Below are 19,594 nucleotides of genomic sequence, written 5' to 3' on the forward strand. Positions count from 1 at the left end.
GTCTGAACTGCAATTTGTTCAATGCCAGTACCCTGTCATTGTCAATAATATTCAGGTGTCAATGCAGTACTGCACCGACTCTGCATTGACTCTGCGTTGCTGTCCTGAGGGTGCCACTTTTTTTTGCGCATAATACTGTACTCTCACAATCTCATCACATTCTCCGCATGTGCCAGGAAACACTGTTGGTTCTGATAATGCTGTGACAGTGACATCTATATTCCGTCTTCCTAGCCCGGCAGCGGAGATAAACAGAGAGAACTCTGCAAAGATGCAGAGGGATGATCAATGTAAGGGGGAGCGCTTGCCCGTGACGTAACCGATGCTGTTGTGTGAATGAGCGGAGGAGAAACCTTCTAGCCATTCCGTTATGTGCACAATTACATGTTTTAAGAGTTGAAAGCAGGACTCACAGCAATGGATATGTGGATATGTCAGTTATCTGCCTGCATTTTAAATAGTAGCTACATGTTTGGAAATGGTGCAATCAAACAAGGTAGGTTTGGATGTAATAAGTTAGGATGAAACTGCCGCATGTGCATCTGCCTTGCTAGCTAGGCTAGCTAACGTTAAATAGCATGCTAGCTATTTTGCTAGGTAGCTAAATGACTTATTCCAGAGATAAGAAAAAAACATTTGCTTGTACCAACTAACTAGCTGGTACATGTCGGATAGTTCGGTAGGTACTGTAACTAGCTAACGTTAGTTATCTAGAAAGATAGCTTCGCTAGCATTGGTTTGTTGATAACTAGCTAACGCTGCCAGGCAGTGGATGCCGAGCCAGAGGGTGGCGCTTTATTGTTAAGCGAAGCAAGGTAAGGTCGTCCTGGTGCAGGCTAGCAAATTGTATCAATGCCAGTTAACTGTACAATTTCTCCCTCTACTGCAAGACATTAGACCTAACGTTAGCTAGCGAGCCAACCAGCTTGGCCGATAATATCAAATCAAATTCTTATTGACAGAGTTTGTCTAAATGTGCTGAGTATGCTGGAATAGGATTGATATGTTGGTTTGGTAAATTGCTAGCTAGCTATGTCTGTTGGCGTACTGAAGCATCAAAGAGGGTTAAGGGAAGTTGTGAACAAGCAGCTCTAATGTCATTCTGTCAGTGTGGTAATGCATGAGTATTACATTCTTAAAACCACCTAGTGCAGTAAAGGACTTGGCAAAAAAAAAGTAGCTAGCGTGCAATAGAGGTTGTAGATTCTGCGGATTGGGCTATTAATATTTTCAGTGATTATCCAGTTTGATATAAACAATAGTTGTTATAGCTGTGGGTATAAACAAATAGATTAAAATGTTTGAATACATCCTTTACATTAGTTTATTGGTAAATGACAGTGACAGCACGCAAATTAAGACATCTCACTGAGGACACATGTAGATGGAGGTAGCCAAGGTCTCCAATACTTTTGCATGATTTGTCAGATTAAACATCTTAATTGTCTCTGTCCTTTCTCCCTTTACTGCAGTAAGAAGCCAGTGACACTAATGCCAGGTTCAGACCTTCATTGGGAGCACTCGAGATGAGTTGCGTTGTAGAGCAGGCAGCAGACATCCTGTCAGTGACAGACCTGGTCCGGGAGAGATGGAGAGTGGTGAGTGACTATAAATACTTCCGGCTGCAGAAAGGGCACAGCTAGCTTGCGTCAAATCTGTTTTGTTGCTGCGCCCTTTCTCATAGCTAGACTGCAGCAGAGATATTGTCAAGGTGGCTTTCTATAATGTGTTACGTAAGTGTTCATTAATTCAACATTTCTTCAGAATATCATGTTCAACGTAGGATATGGACTGCTGGTGTGTGTACCGTTTTTTCCCCCCTAGGTACAGTACGTAACTTTTCACACAGGACACTTAGATTTTCATTGTCGCTTTCTCCTCTCCCACCACCTCTCTTCTTTCTTTACTACCTGAATTCTACCTTCTCCTCAATTCCATTTGCAGGTGAAGAAGATTGGCGGAGGAGGCTTTGGGGAGATCTACGAGGTACTGGATCAACTGAGCCAGGTCAACGTGGCCCTGAAGGTGGAGTCTGCACAGCAGCCCAAACAGGTGCTGAAGATGGAAGTGGCTGTGCTAAAGAAGCTCCAGGGTGAGAGAGAGGAATACATCTAAAATGGACATCTTTAGTAAAACACTGAAATGTCCATAACTAGGAAATTCAAACATTTAAAAACCTGCATCAAACCTTTATGGAAAATATTGATTGCATATTTACATGAATCATTTAGCCAGATACGGTACATACCTGCTGTGCCTTAGGACATCTAAGCTACATTTATGTTTCTCTGTTTCAGGGAAAGATCACGTGTGTCGCTTTGTGGGCTGTGGTCGTAATGACCGCTTCAACTATGTGGTGATGGAGCTTCAGGTAGGCTGTGCAGCGTGTCCGCTCATTGGAATATTTGAAACCTTTTGATTGTAATGTGATTTGTGGATTCAAATAACGTATTTAAAAATGTGTGTAATGTGTGTAAATGCATGATTGAGTAGCTCAGCCTTGGGTGACCATGACAATGTCCCATACTCCATCCCACAAACATTGCTTTTCTGTGTCCTATAGGGGAGGAATCTGGCAGACCTGCGCAGAACTATGTCTCGTGGAACCTTCACCATCTCCACCACTCTGAGGCTGGGCAGGCAGATGCTGGAGGCCATCGAGAGCATCCACTCTGTGGGCTTCCTGCACCGGGACATCAAACCGGTAAGAGGTCATGGGGTCACAACGAAGGAACAATGGGGGGTGATGCATCAGGAGTGAGGGAACCAAATGAGAGCATAAAGGATTTCCTATTAACACCTTAACTTAAATCATTAATGCAGGTATATCGCATTATTATGCAGTAATAATGTATTGCACAACTTGTCATAAGCATGTATGACCCCCTTATAATGTCTCCTGATCATCTCGTAATGATCCTGACTAAATCCCAGACATTTTGATTAAGAAGGAACATTCAATAAGGCAATAATAGTACATGGTGTTACCGGGTTTACCTTGAGATAATTGCCTGTTCAATCAGATTAATGTTAAGGACGAGACTGAGTAGCACTGACTGATGTTACCTGTGTGTTTTACCGCTCCAGTCAAACTTTGCCATGGGGCGCCTGGCCAGCACGTGCCGATGCTGCTACATGCTTGACTTTGGTCTGGCCCGGCAATTCACCAACTCTTGTCAGGAAGTGCGCCCTGTAAGTATTCCTCCCTGTGTGTGTGCGTGCCTGCCTGCTGCGTGCGTGCGTGTGTGTTTATGTATTAGGTCCCAGTTTCATTTGTGCAATTCTCTGGCTACAGTCCAATGTCCACTTATAATGAAGCAATGTATTGGGCATGCATTCTAAGTAGTATGCTAGTGTAAATACTCCAGCTTGAATCTAATTTCTTATCTCTCTCTCTCTCTTTCTCTCTCGCTCTTCTCTTTCTCTCAGCCCCGTCCCGTGGCAGGGTTCAGAGGAACTGTGCGCTATGCCTCAGTCAATGCACACAAGAATAAGGTGAGTCTCTCCCCCTCTCCTTTACTTGGGGTCAACCATATATAATATTATTTATATATATATACACACACACACACACACAGTACCAGTAAAAAGTTTGGACACACCTACTCATTCCAGGTGTTTCTTCATTTTTACTATTTTCTACATTGTAGAATAATAGTGAAGACATCACAACTATTAAATAACACATATGGAATCATGTAGTAACCAAGAAAGTGTTAAACAATCAAAATATATTTTATATTTGAGATTCTTCAAAGTAGCCACCCTTTGCCTTGATGACAGCTTTTCACACTCTTAGCATTCTCTCATTCTCCAGGTAGTCACCTGGAATGCATTTCAATTAACAGGTGTGCCTTGTTAAAAGTTAATTTGGGGAATTTCTTTCCTTAATGTGTTTGAGCCAATCAGTTGTGTTGTGACAACGTAGGGGTGGTATACAGAAGATAACCCTATTTGGTAAAAGACCAAGTCCATATTATGGCAGGAACAGCTTAAATAAGTAAAGAGAAATGACAGTCCATCATTACTTTAAGACATGAACATTTCAAAAAGTTTCTTCAAGTGCAGTTGCAAAAACCATCAAGCGCTATGATGAAACTGGCTCTCGTGAGGACAGCCAGAGTTACCTCTGCTGCAGAGGATAAGTTCATTAGAGTTACCAGCCCCGGAAATTGCAGCCCAAATAAGTGCTTCACAGAGTTCAAGAAACAGACACATCAACTGTTCAGAGGAGATTGCGTGAATCAGGCCTTCATGGTCGAATTTCTGCAAAGAAACAACTACTAAAGGACAACAATAAGAAGAAGAGACTTGCTTGGGCCAAGAAACACGAGCAATGAACATTAGACCAGTGGAAATCTGTCCTTTAATCTGATGAGTCCACATTTGAGATTTTTGGTTCCAACTGGTGTGTCTTTGTGAGACGCAGAGTAGGTGAACAGATGATCTCTGCATGTGTAGTTCCCACCTTGAAGCTTGGAGGAGGTGGTGTGGGGGTGCTTTGCTGGTGACACTGTCAGTGATTTATTTAGAATTCAAGGCACACTTAACCAGCATGGCTACCACAACATTCTGCAGCGATGCGCCATCCCATCCGGTTTGCGCTTAGTGGGACTATAATTTGTATTTCAACAGGACAATGACCCAAAACCCACCTCCAGGCTGTGTAAGGGCTATTTGACCAAGAAGGAGAGTGATGGAATGCTGCATCAGATGACCTGGCCTTCACAATCTCTTAACCTCAACCCAATTGAGATGGTTTGGGATGAGTTGGACCGCAGAGTGAACGAAAAGCAGCCAACAAGTGCTCAGCATACGTGGGAACTCCTTCAAGACTGTTGGAAAAACATTCCTCATGAAGTTGGTTGAGAGAATGCTACAAGTGTGCAAAGCTGTCATCAAGGCAACTTTGAAGAATCTGAAATATAAAATATATTTAGATTTGTTTAACACATTTTTGGTTACCACATGACTCCATATGTGTAATTTCATAGTTTTGATGTCTTCACTATTATTCTACAATGTAGAAAATAGTAAAAAATAAAGAAAAACCCAGGATTTTTAATTATTATTCTTTAATTAACCAGGTAGGAATCAGTAGGTGTGTCCTAACTTTTGACTGGTACTGTGTGTATATATATACAGCTGTATGACTGTTCTCACCTTGCTCACACATGATGTGTGTGTCTGGGGTCTGCAGGAGATGGGTCGCCATGACGACCTCTGGTCTCTCTTCTACATGCTGGTGGAGTTCATGGTGGGCCAGCTACCATGGAGGAAGGTCAAAGACAAAGTAAGCGTGTGTGTGTGCATGTGTATGTGTACGTGCATGTGTGTTCATGTTCTTTTCTCTCTACTCACAGGAACAGGTGGGGAACCTGAAGGAGGCCTATGACCATCACCTAATGCTCAAACATCTCCCTTCAGAGTTCAGCGTCTTCCTGGATCATATCCTGACCTTGGACTACTACACTAAGCCTGACTATCAGGTCTATAGCTTTCCATACATGCTCGTTACCTCATAAATATCCAGTAAATAAACTGAAATTCCAATCTTCACTTCCTAATTTGACTGAATTTGGATGGAAATGAACCCAACCCCTGTGCCTCTGTCTGCCGACAATAGATAATCTTCCTGTTGTCTCGTAATGCTAAATATCAATGGTTTGGGTTGTTCTGTTCCAGCTACTAATATCAGTGTTTGAGAATGCCATGAAGAGTCAAAGTGTGTTGGAGAACGACCCGTATGACTGGGAGAGGTGCGACTCGGAGGATATGCTAACCATCACCGCTTCGGCCACCACCGCTCAGCAATTCACCCGCCTCACACCAGCGTACATGGGGTAAGAACTGAAATAATGTTGGACTAATTGTTTAAAAAAGTAAGGGAAAGGTAGAACTGTGTGGTATCAGAAGTAGGGTTGCAAAAGTTGGGTAACTTAACCAAAAATCCTGCTTTTTCCATCCCCATTCCAGGAATCTTTCAACCTGGATTTCTGGAAAACCTGGTCATTTTGGGAAAGTTCCCGAAATTTTGCAACTCAGATCCAAAGTAGTAACTGTTCTATTCTAAGATTCAGAAATGTACTTTGTCTGGCTTCTTGTTGATTGGTGGGATCCAACTTCTGTCCGACTCATGCCAGTCAACCCATAGGTTGTTTTTACACTCCAAGCTTTTCAGGGGGAAGGGGAAACCTTCATAGTCGGTCAGAGATCCCCATGGAAACCACAGTCCTAATTTGTGCTCTGAGAAGTAGCAGCTGAATGACCTTCCACCTCTTTTTCCTCTATCTCATCTCTCTCCTTTTCTCATTCCCTCCCCCCTGCCTCTCTCTCTCTGCTGTCTCTTACTGTCTCTTATCTTTCTCGTTCTCCCTTTGTCCTTCTCTCTCTCTTCCCCCAGCATGGCCAACGCCTCGGTGCTCCCCGGCGAGCTGCAGAGGGAGAACACTGAGGACGTACTGCAGGGCGAGCGCCTCAGCGACGCCGACAACTGTCCCCCCATCCCGGTCCAGCACCAACGTGCTGCCCAGGGTGCCGACGTGTGGGAGGAGATGGACCGCAATCGCAACCGAAAACACACCGCAGCCCAGAAACAACAAAAAGCACTCATCAGGAAGGTCCGGATTGGAACACACACACTTTTTACATTTATTGACCATAAAAATAAATACTGGGTTTGAGACAGAGGAACACATGCTATGAAATAAACACCCCTGTTAGTTTCCTTTAACTGTTGCAGTTCAGCTAACCTTGTCTACTTCACCAGCAGCATTTTTCAAGCTACTCTACTGTTCTTAGTCCAGCTACATTAACAATGTGCAGAACACCACTGAGACGCAATTATGTGACGATATGACCTGAACATAGACAGCAACAGCAATCAAATATATTACTACGGGAGAAGCAAGGGGCTGAATGAGATTAGCCTCTTACCTCATCCCCTCTTTGTGTGTGTGTAGGAAGTCAACTGTTAACTTCATATCGTGGAATCTACCTTTAAAATAGTATTTCCTACTCCCAACACCTTTTTTGTGACACATTCCTACCCCTTCTCCAGGTGGTGAGTGAGGACGAGCACAGCCAGAACCAGGGGGGTAACCAGAGCCCCAACACAGGTTCCGTCCAGAGCTCTCCCAGACGGGTGCGCTCAGAGACCATGTTCCTAGACCGGGCAGCCCCCCTGCTCCGGAGAATGAGACACAGCCAGAGCCTGGCCTTTGAGAAGAGACTGGCCCCCGAACCCAAGCCCACCATTGAACGCTTCCTCGAGGCCTAGTCAGTTCCTTTTACCATTGTGCTACAGTAGTTGAATCGTTTATATTGTGCTACAGTAGTTGAATTGTTTATATTGTGCTACAGTAGTTGAATTGTTTATATTGTGCTACAGTAGTTGAATCGTTTATATTGTGCTACAGTAGTTGGATCATTTATATTGTGCTACAGTAGTTGAATCGTTTATATTGTGCTACAGTAGTTGAATCGTTTATATTGTGCTACAGTAGTCGAATCGTTTATATTGTGCTACAGTAGTCGAATCGTTTATATTGTGCTACAGTAGTCGAATCGTTTATATTGTGCTACAGTAGTTGGATCATTTATATTGTGCTACAGTAGTTGAATCGTTTATATTGTGCTACAGTAGTTGAATCGTTTATATTGTGCTACAATATGCACTAGGACAGTGCTTCTCAAACCACCTCTTGGGGACCGCTAGACATTTCACAGTATGGTTTTAACCCTGAACTACCACACCTGATTCACCAGTCAAGGGCTTGATGATTAGTTGAAAAGTAAAATCAGTGTTCTAGCTCTGGAAGAGATCAAATACATGGAGCTGTTGAGGGTCCCCGACGACCGGTTTGAGAACCCCGACGACCGGTTTGAGAACCCCGACGACCAGGTTTGAGAACCCCGACGACCGGTTTGAGAACCCCGACGACCAGGTTTGAGAACCCCGACGACCAGGTTTGAGAACCCCGACGACCGGTTTGAGAACCCCGACGACCGGTTTGAGAACCCCGACGACCGGTTTGAGAACCACTGCACTAGGACGAGGCAGGCACAAGGCAGAGGGATTTGTTTTAACAAATGAACAGTCCTTAAGACTCCCTTCTGTATTCAGGTTTTTGTTTCAGCCAAGCTCTATTTTGTTGGACTGTTCATTGTCAAGTTAGGCAGATCTCATTTCCATTAGTCAACTTTAAAGATGAATTGAACGATTACGCAAATGTCAATTCCCAAATGTTTTCTATATTTCCAGTCTGGGGAAGCAGCGTCCTCAGGAGCGAGAGAAGACCATCCCAGAGAATGGCGGTGGGCAAGGGGAGCAGGTTGGCACCCCCTGTGATGATGACCAGGCGACAGGGAACCCCGACCAGGAGGAGGGGGCTGGGGCCAGCAGTGGAGGGTTTGTGGCCCTCAACCTTAGCACTGTACCCCAGGAGGGAGACTCCCAGGAGTGGGTGATGCTGGAGCTGGAACAGGGGGGAGGCAGCGGGGCCTCGGGGGCAGCCAAGCCTCCAGGAGACGACGCTCTGGATGGGGATAAACCAGGGACCCAAGCAGAGGCCCAGGACCAACAGCCTCCCTCAGGCCCAATCAGTCCCGTCCAGTCCCACATGGCCCTGCCCTGTACCTGGTTACTGGGCGGCAAGAGGCTGCCTGGGATGCTAGGCCACTTGGGCCGAGCTCAGATGGAGCAGGTGAGTGAAGGTTTGGCAGAAGAAATGCTCACACAGATACTCCATGCATACGTACAGATCTATTCTGGGAATTCAAATGATACTTTTTCTAAATGTTTTGGTGCAGCATTTCTTAGAAATGGCCCTGATGGTGCATTTACATCCACTTTGAAGGAAATGTTTTTTACTTTACTGCAGGTTATTTTTTGAATTCTAAGAACTGTACACACACACCAGATACACAGAGAAATCTGTACTTCGCTCTACTTGTGCCTCCTCACACCGTCTCCCAATCATCTCTGCCTTCTGTCTCTATTTACAGTCTCCCAACCCCGTACCGCAGTCCCCCGTGACAGAGAAGAGTGAAGCCATACCGCTAGAGGCCCCGTTCACCAGACCCACCGACCCCCAAGAGGGCAAGGTTGGTGAGACGGTCCAGTCAGCCCCCAGCCCTGTGCCAAGCCTCATCCCAGCCCACCTCGCCAACGATAAAGACCCAGAGAGCGACTCTGGCCTCCCCGACCGTTCCTCTGAACCCAACCAGCGCCCCCAGGTTGAGAAAGCTAGAGGCACCGCAGAGAATGCCGTCACTGTCTCCTCCTCACCCCCTCCGGTCCTCCTGCAAAGGGACTCCCCCTCCTTGTCCAGACTGAGCCGCATCCCTGTACGAGACCCAACTACTGCCCCGGATTCCCCCACCCCCCTCACCACGGATCGCCGTCACCGCTGGAGCAGCCCTGTGCCCGGCTCGCCCTCCCACTCGCCCTCGCCATCCCTCTCCTGCGACAACCTGCTACCCTGTGGTGTCCGAGAGCGTCTCCTGTCCTGCTCGGACCGCGGCTCACGCTCCGACTGGCTTGGGGAGGACCGTGACCCCCTCTCCCTCTCGCTCTCCTCCTCAGGCAGCAGGAGTAAGATCCCGCGTCCCGTTAACTCCCCTCTTCTGGGGCCCGAGCAGCATCAGCAGCTCTCTTCCTCTGGCAGGTTCCTGCCTCGCCCGCCTCCCGGGAAACCGCCCACCCGCCCGGCTGTAGACAACAGGTATGAAAAACATGGCATGATGTCACAGTACTGGGCAACATTCAGTAGGGCAAGCGTTATGACACGTTGCATATAGAAATGTGATGAATTCCGCTGGCATAATTTCTCATTGGACAGCCTCATATTTTTCAGTCTGTCTGCTCTACATTACATAGCCGTGTCTGAAAGTTCCACAACATTGTGCCCTGCCGAACGCAACCTTGGTAGGCTGTAATAGTAAGGGTTGCAGTTTTTATTTTTTTATTCTGTTCTCTGCTCCAGTAGGCACCGGCGGTTCCGGGTGCGCGCCAGCAGCACCAGCGATGCTGACTTCCTGGCCAGCCTGACCCAGCTGATGAAGGACCGCAGCGGTGCACTCTTCAGTCCACCGCCGCGCCCCCGTAGCTCCTCCTCCTTGCTGCAGCGCTCACTCAGCTCCTCCCCCTCCCGTCACGAGCTCCGCGAGGGGGGTGGGGTCTTCGTGGAGCGCAGCTGCTCTCCGTCCAGCTTCTCGGGGTCCCCTCCCCCTCCACGGTACCCCCAGGACAGGCTCAGCGGGCAGCAGGGAATACCGTGGGGTGCAGGGCCCGGTGCCCGAGGAAGGGTCTCCAGCCACGAGGGCAAAGGCAGTGGCAAAGTGAGCCGATAAGTGGACAGAATTGGCAACAAGTTGTTGTGCAGAAGGAGGATGAATGTTGTCCTGGAGGCAGAGCTCAGCGATTTCCACTAGATAGGCCGGCTGCAAAGTCAAAATTTACTATATATCGTAACAATTAGGTCTTCATGGGGTTAGGTTTAAAATTATATTTTTGTACTTTGTGGCTGTGTCAGCTAGTGACCAACCTGCAGAGCTGCCTCCAGTACATGAGTAATCCCAATAAATGCCAACCTGCTGTTCAGAAGGGCACACTGTAGTAAAACGTTTTGCTCCGGTTAACAGACGCGTTCAGGATGTACCTCTCCGTTTCACTGAGATTTAAAACGTTTCCTCCCCACTGCACGCGACCCAGGCGGCAATGGTGACTAAGACTTTAATAATGTATGTACAGAGAATATACTGTATCTGGTCTTTGATAGCATGTGTAAATATCTATTATCTACTACTGTACTCCAGGGAATGTACTGTATGTAATGTAAAATGTATGATAGAATGTGTCTATTTATTTGTTGGATGCGTCTCGAACTGAAAGTACTTGACAAATGTAGCTGGGTTCTGCAGTCGAAACGAAGAAAAGGTTTCCTAAAAAACCTTGAATGCCAACTATTCTCTCCCCGACCCTAGTCCTGTGCTCTTAACACTATGTATGTGTGTATGCAATGAGACCAAAAAGATCTGTATTGTATCATATTTGAGGAATGGAAAGGAGGTCTCCTAGTGTGTATATATGGACCATTTTACCCTAGTATAGAGAGCACTTTAATGCTGTTCAATCAAACTATGTTTTCCTCTTATTGCACCAACACATCAGCCTTCATTTGTGAGGACCAGGGTATGTAAACTTCATTCCTCCTTCCCTTTAGAAACCACTACAGTAGATGAAACAAATTGTAATTCAAGCTATTTAAAGTGTCACTCACTCTGGCATATTTACAATGTATTTGTATGCTTTTGTTGTGAGAAAATCTCTTCGGTCATGCAGAGGTGTCACAATGTTGGAATGTAACGAAAAATTACAACTCATACTGAATTAATGTAAAAAGTGCATGGATATCATTGCAAATATATTATTTTTTTTAATCATTTGTACAGTGTCCGCTTAAAAAAAAATCTGTATTTTTTAATAAACTGGTCCCGATCAAATATATTTATGATGCAGACCAGCAAAATAAGAGTATTTTTATTTCCCCATTGCAGAATAATTTATAATAATTTCAGGATTGCAGAAAATCAAATCGGGTGTACATATGGCATTTAGTGAAACAAAAATATAAAGGTAACATGCCACAATTTCAAAGCTTTTACTGAGTTACAGTTCATATAAGGAAATCAGTCAATTGAAATAAATCCGTTAGGCCCTAATCTATGGATTTCACATGATTGGGAATACAGATATATATTGGTTGGTCACAGACAGGAGCGTGGATCAGAAAATCATAGTATCTGGTGTGAGCACCATTTGTCTCATGCCGTGTGACATCTCATTCTCACAGAGTTGATCAGGTGTTGATTGTGGCCTGTGGAATGTTGTCTCACTCTTCAGTGGCTGTGCGAAGTTGATGGATATTGGTGGGAAATGGAACACGCTCAATGTGTGACTTGTCTGGTGAGTATGTAGGCCATTGGAAGAACTGTGACATTTTCAGCTTCCAGGAATTGTGTGCAGCACCTTGAGACATTGAGCCGTGCATTATAATGCCAAAACATGAGGTGATGGTGGTGGATGAATGGCACGACAATGGGCCTCATGACCTCATCAAAGTTTCTCTGCATTCAAACTGCTATCAATAAAATGCAATTGTGTTCAATTTCCGTAGCTTATGCCTGCCCATACCTTAACCCCACTGCTACCATGGGGAACTCTGTTCACAACGTTGACATCAGCAAACCGCTCGCCCACACGACGCTATACGTGGTCTGCGGTTGTGAGGCTGTTTGGACATACTGGCAAATTCTCTAAAATGACATTGGAGGCAGCTTATGGTAGAGAAATTAACATTAAATTATCTGGCAACAGCTCTGGTGGACATTCATGCAGTCAGAATGCCAATTGCACGCTCCCTCAGCTTGAGACATCTGTGGTATTGTGTTGTGTGACAAAACTGAACATTTTAGAGTGGCCTTTAATTGTCACCAGCACAAGGTGCACCTATGTAATGGTCATGCTGTTTAATCAACTTCTTGATATGCCACAACTGTCAGGTGGATGGATTATTTTGGCAAATGAGAAATGCTCACTAATAGGGATGTAAACAAATGTGCAATAAAATTTGAGAGAATAGCTTTTTGTGCATATGGAAAATTTCTGGTATCTTTTATTTCATCCCATGAAATATGTGACTAACACTTTACATGTTGTGTTTATATTTCTGTAAAGTATATATGAAATAATAGATTTTCAAAGTAGTAGACTACCTACACGTTGTCTTTATTACGCTACGATGCAACCAACAAATGCGTACAGTGTCAAGTTCCATTGCCCCCCCCAACATACAAACATTTGTTTTACTTAATATTTATATTTAAAAAACAACTGTCAAATCTATTTAAATAGACATGTGATCTGTAACAGTTATTTATCCTTAACAGCAGTCTAACTAGGGTTCCAAGCCCTAAAAATGAACCCTAACCTAAGCCCTGTCAAGAAACAACCCTTAGCCCCAACCTAGACCCTATCAAGAAACAACCCTTAGCCCCAACCTAGGCCCTGTCCAGAAACAACCCTTAGCCCCAACCTAGACCCTATCCAGAAACAACCCGTAGCCCCAACCTAGACCCTATCCAGAAACAACCCGTAGCCCCAACCTAGACCCTATCCAGAAACAACCCGTAGCCCCAACCTAGACCCTATCCGGAAACAACCCGTAGCCCCAACCTAGACCCTATCCAGAAACAACCCGTAGCCCCAACCTAGACCCTATCCAGAAACAACCCGTAGCCCCAACCTAGACCCTATCCAGAAACAACCCTTAGCCCCAACCTAGACCCTATCCAGAAACAACCCTTAGCCCCAACCTAGACCCTATCCAGAAACAACCCATAGCCCCAACCTAGGCCCTGTCCAGAAACAACCCCTAGCCCCCAACATAGGCTCTATACAGAAACAACCCTTAGCCCCCAACCTAGACCCTATACAGAAACAACCCGTAGCCCCCAAACCTTCAACAAACTTAATGTAGATCCTTAGGTAAATGTGATATGGTAGTAGCTTCTTCTTGCGCTCTGATAAGCCAAGATGAATCTCTAATAGTGCTTATGGGGTGGGGGTTGGGGTTGTTACTGAGTGAACTAGGCCCTAAATCTAATTCTAGCAAAATTGGACAGTATATACATCTGTGGTCACTGAAGAGTAGCATGTACTATACTATATAGTCTTTGCTTACCCTTAATGCTGATGAAAAGTCTATGTTAAAGAAGACTATTAGAAGAAGAAGAAGACTTAAGGTATTATTCCTTCAATTTGATGAATATAGGACTTGCCATCTTAGACAAGCTCTGTGTTCCATAAGTGAAATGTTATGTCTGGGCAGAGCCATATAGAGATGCATGGCTATATGGCTTTGGGTTTGAGAAGTGATATGTGTTCTAGAATACCTGGTCTATTTTCTAGAATGCTAATAGTCCATCTCTTTCATGGGACTTCTGGTCCATGTTGAGCTTGCAGTTCTTGATTGTTTACATCTGGTCATCTCAGTCTGTCATTGTACTCTTCTAGAAGAGAGGGGCGGTTTGCCTGGGATCATCTGGCAGCACACTGATGGAGTCCTCCGCCTTCCCACACAGCATGCACAACATTGTGTACTCCTGGGGTGGATAGAGGCCCATGACGTTACCATCAGGAGAGAAATCACAGAGAATAGTCAATGCAGTTATGAGGTATTTACCATTGTGACACCCACCTTGGACCAACATCATTTTTTAAATAGTTTCTTTCACATAATGGTATGGAAGTCTTCAACCCTTTTCACACCATTGTGCCGACCTGAACCTTACTGTGCTAGCTCGGATATATTCTCTATTATTACTCTGGTGGATGTGTAACCAGGCCAGCACAGTACAACTTGCCTTGGTTCGGCTTGGCTCAGTAGCGTGAACAGGGTACTATTGCACTGTTATTCAGTGAGTATTTAACCTTCAAAGGAGAAGTCTTTACCTGATAATCGTCCACCACAGAGAAGGTATACTCATGCCTGGCTACGACGTGGTCACAGTTTTTACACACATCTGCCAGGTAGTAAAGAAAGGCCACTCGTAAGATGAAAATCATCTCCAGCACAGCCATACACACACACACACACCTTTCTCAGGACCATGTTCATTAGACACAAAACAGAAGAAACTGGGAGATACTATCCGAAATTGTCCAATTAGAAATGCTTGTTTTTGTTTGCTGTTGCAAAAACTTTTGACCCGAAACATCACTGGAACAACATTGACTCACGATCATAGGTGACTATCTCCTCTCCATCCTCATCCTCTGTGGCCTTGTTGCTGATCAACACAAAGTCCCTCTGGTGACAGTTGGCACAGCCCAGGTAGTTCATCAGGTAGGAGCCATTCTCCAAACATGTGTTCCCCTGACAACCAGAGATGAAGGTATTTTACAGTTGACAAACAATTATCTAAGCTAGATTCCATATTCAGTTTGACAGAAAGATCCTCTTCAACGTAAAATTGATACAAGCAGTCATCATAAAATACAGAGTTATATACGGTTACTAGGTGACTACTACTGCAAATATGTTTACACTAGATTATCAGTTTTGGTCCGATTTTTTAACCAGACTCACCCTGTCGGGGTACTCTTTCTGCACACAACCATTACACATTTTACTCCTTTTCAAAAAGCCAGCAATAGACACAGTAAAACGGGTAGTAATCTCTAACTATATGACGTGACTCGTTTTCTCACGACAGTAAATTATTATCCTTCAATTCTCAATAAAAAAGGTTTTCTTCACTGAAGCTACTTCCGCAATGACAGGCTATTCTTAACTTCCGGGAATATAACTAGAGGATGCATCTGATTGGCTCTTGGTCCAACTATGACGAGGTGGATCAGCAGCGGTCGGGTGTTCTGTGGACCACAAGCATGGCGATCAAATTGGCCATGTGAGATTTGCCGAGTACAATAATATACCAAAAAACTCTAGGAGGTAAGTATGGTTTGTACACTGCAATGTATGTTTCTACACAATTCATAAACTAACATGTCTGTGGTCCTGGTATCTTGAGAATGTTTTGAAAACGTGTTTGTCATATTTTGCAAACGAAGCTAGCTAGCTAGCCAACCAACCTCTAACGTTTGCTATCTAAACCTTGACAAACGGACAGTAGTAATACAATGCTAAAAAGAGCTAGCTAGCTAACAATATAATGCATTGTTTGCATCTACCTGTTTGTAAATTAAATTGTAAGTGAGTGTGTATTGGATAGGTTGATTGTCATGACACACCATCTCACAGACACTAAAATATTATATTGTTGGCTCCAGGTGGTAAGTAATTGCACGGTAGGCAGTGATTCATAACTCCAAAGACGAGGACATCTTTACGTTGTAAAAAACATGTCTATGGAGTTGTAAATGAGGTAGTTAGGTTTGAAACTATCATTAGCTCCTTAGCTGTATTCAAAATGTGCTGCATATCATTTTCCCTTTCCAGAGATGACACCGACTAAGAAGACCCCAAGCGTGAAGGTGGAGGTGTCTTGCTATTGTATATTATGTCGCAAGGTCTACCTGAAAAATGTAAGATATATCTTATTATTGGTATAACCATATTTCCCAGAACAGAGCACATTTCAACTGGATTACTTGTACAGTGTTGGACAGTATTTTATAGGCGATAACAAATTGTAATTGTCCATACAATATTGGCTACTGTGTCATAGATACTGTGATTTGGTTTAGCGATTCCAGGCTGAAGCCAATTGCATGCTGTTTGGCATTTTTCACTATTGCCATGACTTGAGAGATGTTATTCAAGTTCAGATTTTAAAAACAAATATTCTCCTAACTATCCTACAGGACGCGCACAAGCACATGCAGAGCATGCTACACCACCGAGAGCTTGAGAATGTGAAGGGCAGGTGAGATTCAATTCCCAACCATACAGGTCTTTTGTGAACTGAATAACCTAAATTAATGCAGACATGTCCGTAATAATTAGTACCACGTCCCTACAAAAAATGATGCTTTCAAGTGTAAAGACTGACTCTATTACTTGGTAGTGGTTAGTTCCACACACCGTCTAATTCCATTTCTAGACCTGATATTACGTTGATATGCATTATGTTTTAATTGTAATATCAATTGTTCTTCCTGTTGTGAGAACATTTTTCCACTCAGGGCACCATTGGGAATGAAACCCTGGTCTCAATTGGGCTGCCCCGAGTAACTAAAAGTTCATAAATAAATAATCACTATTAGAGAAATAAATATGACCAGGACTAGAGAAATAAATATGACCAGGACTAGAGAAATAAATATGACCAGGACTAGAGAAATAAATATGACCAGGACTAGAGAAATAAATATGACCAGGACTAGAGAAATAAATATGACCAGGACTAGAGAAATAAATATGACCAGGACTAGAGAAATAAATATGGCCATTTAACAAACATTTGAAAGCATTGGCAGGACTAGAGAAATAAGCATGGCCAGGACTAGAGAAATATGCCACCCCTCCTCTTCCCCAGAGATTGTAGGCACTGGTGCAAAGTGTGCAAAGTGTCCTCTCAGGGTTTAACTGAGTACGCCGAGCACATCTCCACCCAGTCGCACGGAGACAAGATCAAGAACCCGACACGGAAGACTAAGCCTATGTATGTGGAACAAGACCTCGACGCAGAGCTGCTCTCCAAAGTCAGGGAAAGGAACAAAGAACTGCATAAGACGGAGTGAGTTCAATGTTTATTACATTGTCTCTAAATTTTAAACAACAGGAGACCTGAGAGTACTTGGTAAAATGTAAATTGTTGTGCCAGTTGAACAAATTATTACAGATTCCTTGACATAAAGCAGCTACATACACTACATTGTCTTTGTCGTACAAGACATGAGCTACTAGAGTTTGCTTGGCGAAGAAGCCATTCTTTTAGGGATGTGCATCTTTCCTTTCAAGACAATTCCAAAATTATCTTGATACATGGGATATGATACATTTAAGTTTTAAAGGATTCTGTGCGATTCATTTGATTAAAGGAATGAATCGATGCCATTCGATAGGATTACGATTCGATGAACTAACATTTGTTGCACTAACACAAATTCGTAATGTTTGAATCGATGTTCTGACCGATGCATGCTACATTTGGATCGCCTTGGGTCCATGCTACATTTGGATCGGTTTGGGCCCTGCGGGCCAACGCACTAATTTCTTAAAAATTTGAACCAGGAACCGATGTCTTTTATTAAATCCCTACTGGCTTCATTTTGAACGTCATTCCGTTTGTCTTCCAACATAGGAAAAAGAGGAAGAGGAAGAAAAAGAAACTAAATCTAAAAATGGAAGCGCAGCAAGACCCGGAAAAGCAGAAAGCTCCCGTGCGAAAATGTCCCAAGCAGCCAAAGGGAAAAGCACTGAAATGGATACCGCAAGTAGCTAAACTAAAAGTAGCTAAATTGAAAACACCCCAAAAACTTTCCAAAGAGAAGAAACCCCAGCAGAAGACATCACAGCCACTCAGTGGTAAGATGGTACAAAACAAGGAGAACCGGCTTGCCTGTAAACTCAAGTCTCTGCCCCCCAGTCAGCCAGCCACGCCGCAGGGGCAGAGTGGAGCTCAGCCTCCCTGGCCAGAGTTTAGGGGACCCCCAGGTGGAACATGCCACCCCTATAGTGAACAACACACCCAGTCCACATTGTCCCAGCCCCATCAAGTTGGCAGTGATGACAATCCTCCAATTTCTGGCAGTCCTGACATCCAGAGCCTGGGCACTAGTGTCAGAGGAAGGGGCTTCAAAGCTAGCAGGTCCAACACATTTCATAAGAACCTTAGAGGAGCCGGAGTAAATCCTGTGACGCTACCACCAGGCCAGCTGAGGTGGCCTAAAACCAGCCAGTTGGGTTACGAATTCTATGGGCAGGCATCCAGAAAGACCCAGGATATGGACTTCACTAGTGATCACTTACCTCCAAAAGGAGCAATCATCTTCAGCCCAGGGGAGATAGACTCTGGTAGTACCACTGCCCCCGTCTCTACCTCCAGCTCAGGTCCCTCTGATCAGGGTGACGGCGACAAGGGCCGGATACGGAGCGTGGCCGTCACTGTGATGCTACGTCAGGTCCGGAGAGCCCTGGGGGTGAGGGAGCCCCCAAGAGCCTCTCCCGTCACCCCGACTCTCACCACAACTCGAGGCCATTGCAGGGGGGCAGAGGCCGAGGAGGGCCTACCCAGAAGGACACAGAGGACCAAGCGCGGAGAGGCAGCCACACTTCCCAGCTCCAGCTCCCCAGTCAGCCAGTTCAAAAGCCTCCCCTCCACCACCACCTCCCTGCAGTCCTCACAGGTTAGCACTACCAGATCTGTGGCTTCAAGTGAAACTCGGCCTCTCCCTGGCAACCAAACTAAACGAAGATCAACCAGATACCCCAAGGTAGAGGAAACCAGTAACTCACAACCGACCAAGGAAGGTGAGGGATTGGCTTCAGACACATACGGTCCGGTTAGCAGCCAAACCAATCCTCAGGAAGGTTCAACTGTGCCCCGATTGCGCAACCTTCCACGACCTACGTCTCTGAAGAGGAACTTGACCCAACATATCAGCAAACGCGGAGCCCACGAGCCTAACCTGAATGCAGCTCGCCGGATACGGAAGGGCGAGGGAGAGAAGGAGACGGGGACAGGGGCAGGGCTCAAACCCACACTGAAGAAGCTGCTCAGTTCCGCGGGGTCACAGAGGAAGGTCAACTGGAGGAAGATGTACCAGGAGGCCAACTGGAAGAAGCAGGAGAAAGTCAAAGGCATGCCCAGGTGAGGGAGGGCAGCACTTAACCTGGGTTTAGTAAACCAATCCTATGTCTTGTCTTGGACAAAAACATACTTTCAATGGATATTCTTCATTTAGAATGGATGGTTTTTAGTCCATGACCAGGAAAGCAATTAGATTATTCTGGACAACTGTGTATATTTTTTTTAACAATGCCGTTTAAGACCAAGATAAGATCAAACTGTCTCTTTTGACTGTTGCTCTGGGAGCATGCATCTGTGTTACTCACTACAATAT

At 44.9% G+C, this 19,594-nt stretch overlaps 3 protein-coding genes across 5 annotated transcripts in view; 2 read left to right on the forward strand and 1 right to left on the reverse strand.

Annotated features, from left to right (window-relative positions):
* Positions 1 to 84: 84 nt before the first annotated feature.
* On the forward strand, positions 85 to 12,172 carry ttbk2b (tau tubulin kinase 2b). Of its 3 annotated transcripts, none has more exons than XM_020496231.2 (15): positions 85 to 290; positions 1,473 to 1,598; positions 1,945 to 2,092; positions 2,298 to 2,371; positions 2,564 to 2,704; positions 3,088 to 3,192; positions 3,430 to 3,495; positions 5,201 to 5,293; positions 5,364 to 5,489; positions 5,686 to 5,843; positions 6,404 to 6,620; positions 7,061 to 7,278; positions 8,264 to 8,705; positions 9,007 to 9,725; positions 9,987 to 12,172. In XM_020496231.2, exons 2-15 carry the CDS (start codon positions 1,527 to 1,529, stop codon positions 10,351 to 10,353), a joined length of 2,946 nt encoding a protein of 981 aa, XP_020351820.1. In that variant the 5' UTR covers positions 85 to 290; positions 1,473 to 1,526; the 3' UTR covers positions 10,354 to 12,172. The 3 variants fall into 3 exon arrangements, with proteins under 3 accessions (XP_020351820.1, XP_020351819.1, XP_020351821.1); XM_020496230.2 differs by having other exon boundaries at positions 288 to 496; XM_020496232.2 differs by having other exon boundaries at positions 288 to 496; positions 9,990 to 11,447.
* Positions 11,558 to 15,401, reverse strand: churc1 (churchill domain containing 1). The gene is made up of 4 exons (XM_020496234.2): positions 15,153 to 15,401; positions 14,804 to 14,939; positions 14,516 to 14,586; positions 11,558 to 14,166 (listed from the first exon to the last, which is right to left on the reverse strand). The coding sequence occupies exons 1-4, from the start codon at positions 15,189 to 15,191 to the stop codon at positions 14,074 to 14,076; spliced, it is 339 nt and encodes a 112-aa protein (XP_020351823.1). The 5' UTR covers positions 15,192 to 15,401; the 3' UTR covers positions 11,558 to 14,073.
* The window catches only part of znf106b (zinc finger protein 106b), a 25,921-nt gene continuing 21,724 nt past the window's right edge, over positions 15,398 to 19,594 (forward strand). Inside the window, exons 1-5 of the mRNA XM_020496233.2 lie at positions 15,398 to 15,518; positions 16,026 to 16,111; positions 16,391 to 16,452; positions 17,065 to 17,265; positions 17,833 to 19,341. Of these exons, the coding sequence (XP_020351822.1) occupies positions 16,028 to 16,111; positions 16,391 to 16,452; positions 17,065 to 17,265; positions 17,833 to 19,341 (1,856 nt within the window). The 5' untranslated portion in view covers positions 15,398 to 15,518; positions 16,026 to 16,027. The remainder of the gene's footprint in view (positions 15,519 to 16,025; positions 16,112 to 16,390; positions 16,453 to 17,064; positions 17,266 to 17,832; positions 19,342 to 19,594) is intronic.

This window comes from Oncorhynchus kisutch, linkage group LG12, assembly GCF_002021735.2.
Source record: "Oncorhynchus kisutch isolate 150728-3 linkage group LG12, Okis_V2, whole genome shotgun sequence".
In the NCBI taxonomy this organism is placed as follows: Eukaryota; Metazoa; Chordata; class Actinopteri; order Salmoniformes; family Salmonidae; genus Oncorhynchus; species Oncorhynchus kisutch.

Bases quoted from the DNA above. Each gene is read 5' to 3' on its own strand.
- churc1 (XM_020496234.2), bottom strand. From the start codon at position 15,191: ATGTGTAATGGTTGTGTGCAGAAAGAGTACCCCGACAGG. The intron at 14,587-14,803 runs GTGAGTCAATGT...ACTACCTGGCAG, and splicing joins GGAGATAGTCACCTATGATC to ATGTGTGTAAAAACTGTGAC. The intron at 14,167-14,515 runs GTAAAGACTTCT...TATCCACCCCAG, and splicing joins CTGTGGTGGACGATTATCAG to GAGTACACAATGTTGTGCAT.
- ttbk2b (XM_020496231.2), top strand. From the start codon at position 1,527: ATGAGTTGCGTTGTAGAGCAGGCAGCAGACATCCTGTCAGTGACAGAC. The intron at 2,705-3,087 runs GTAAGAGGTCAT...TTACCGCTCCAG, and splicing joins TGCACCGGGACATCAAACCG to TCAAACTTTGCCATGGGGCG. The intron at 7,279-8,263 runs GTCAGTTCCTTT...CTATATTTCCAG, and splicing joins GAACGCTTCCTCGAGGCCTA to TCTGGGGAAGCAGCGTCCTC.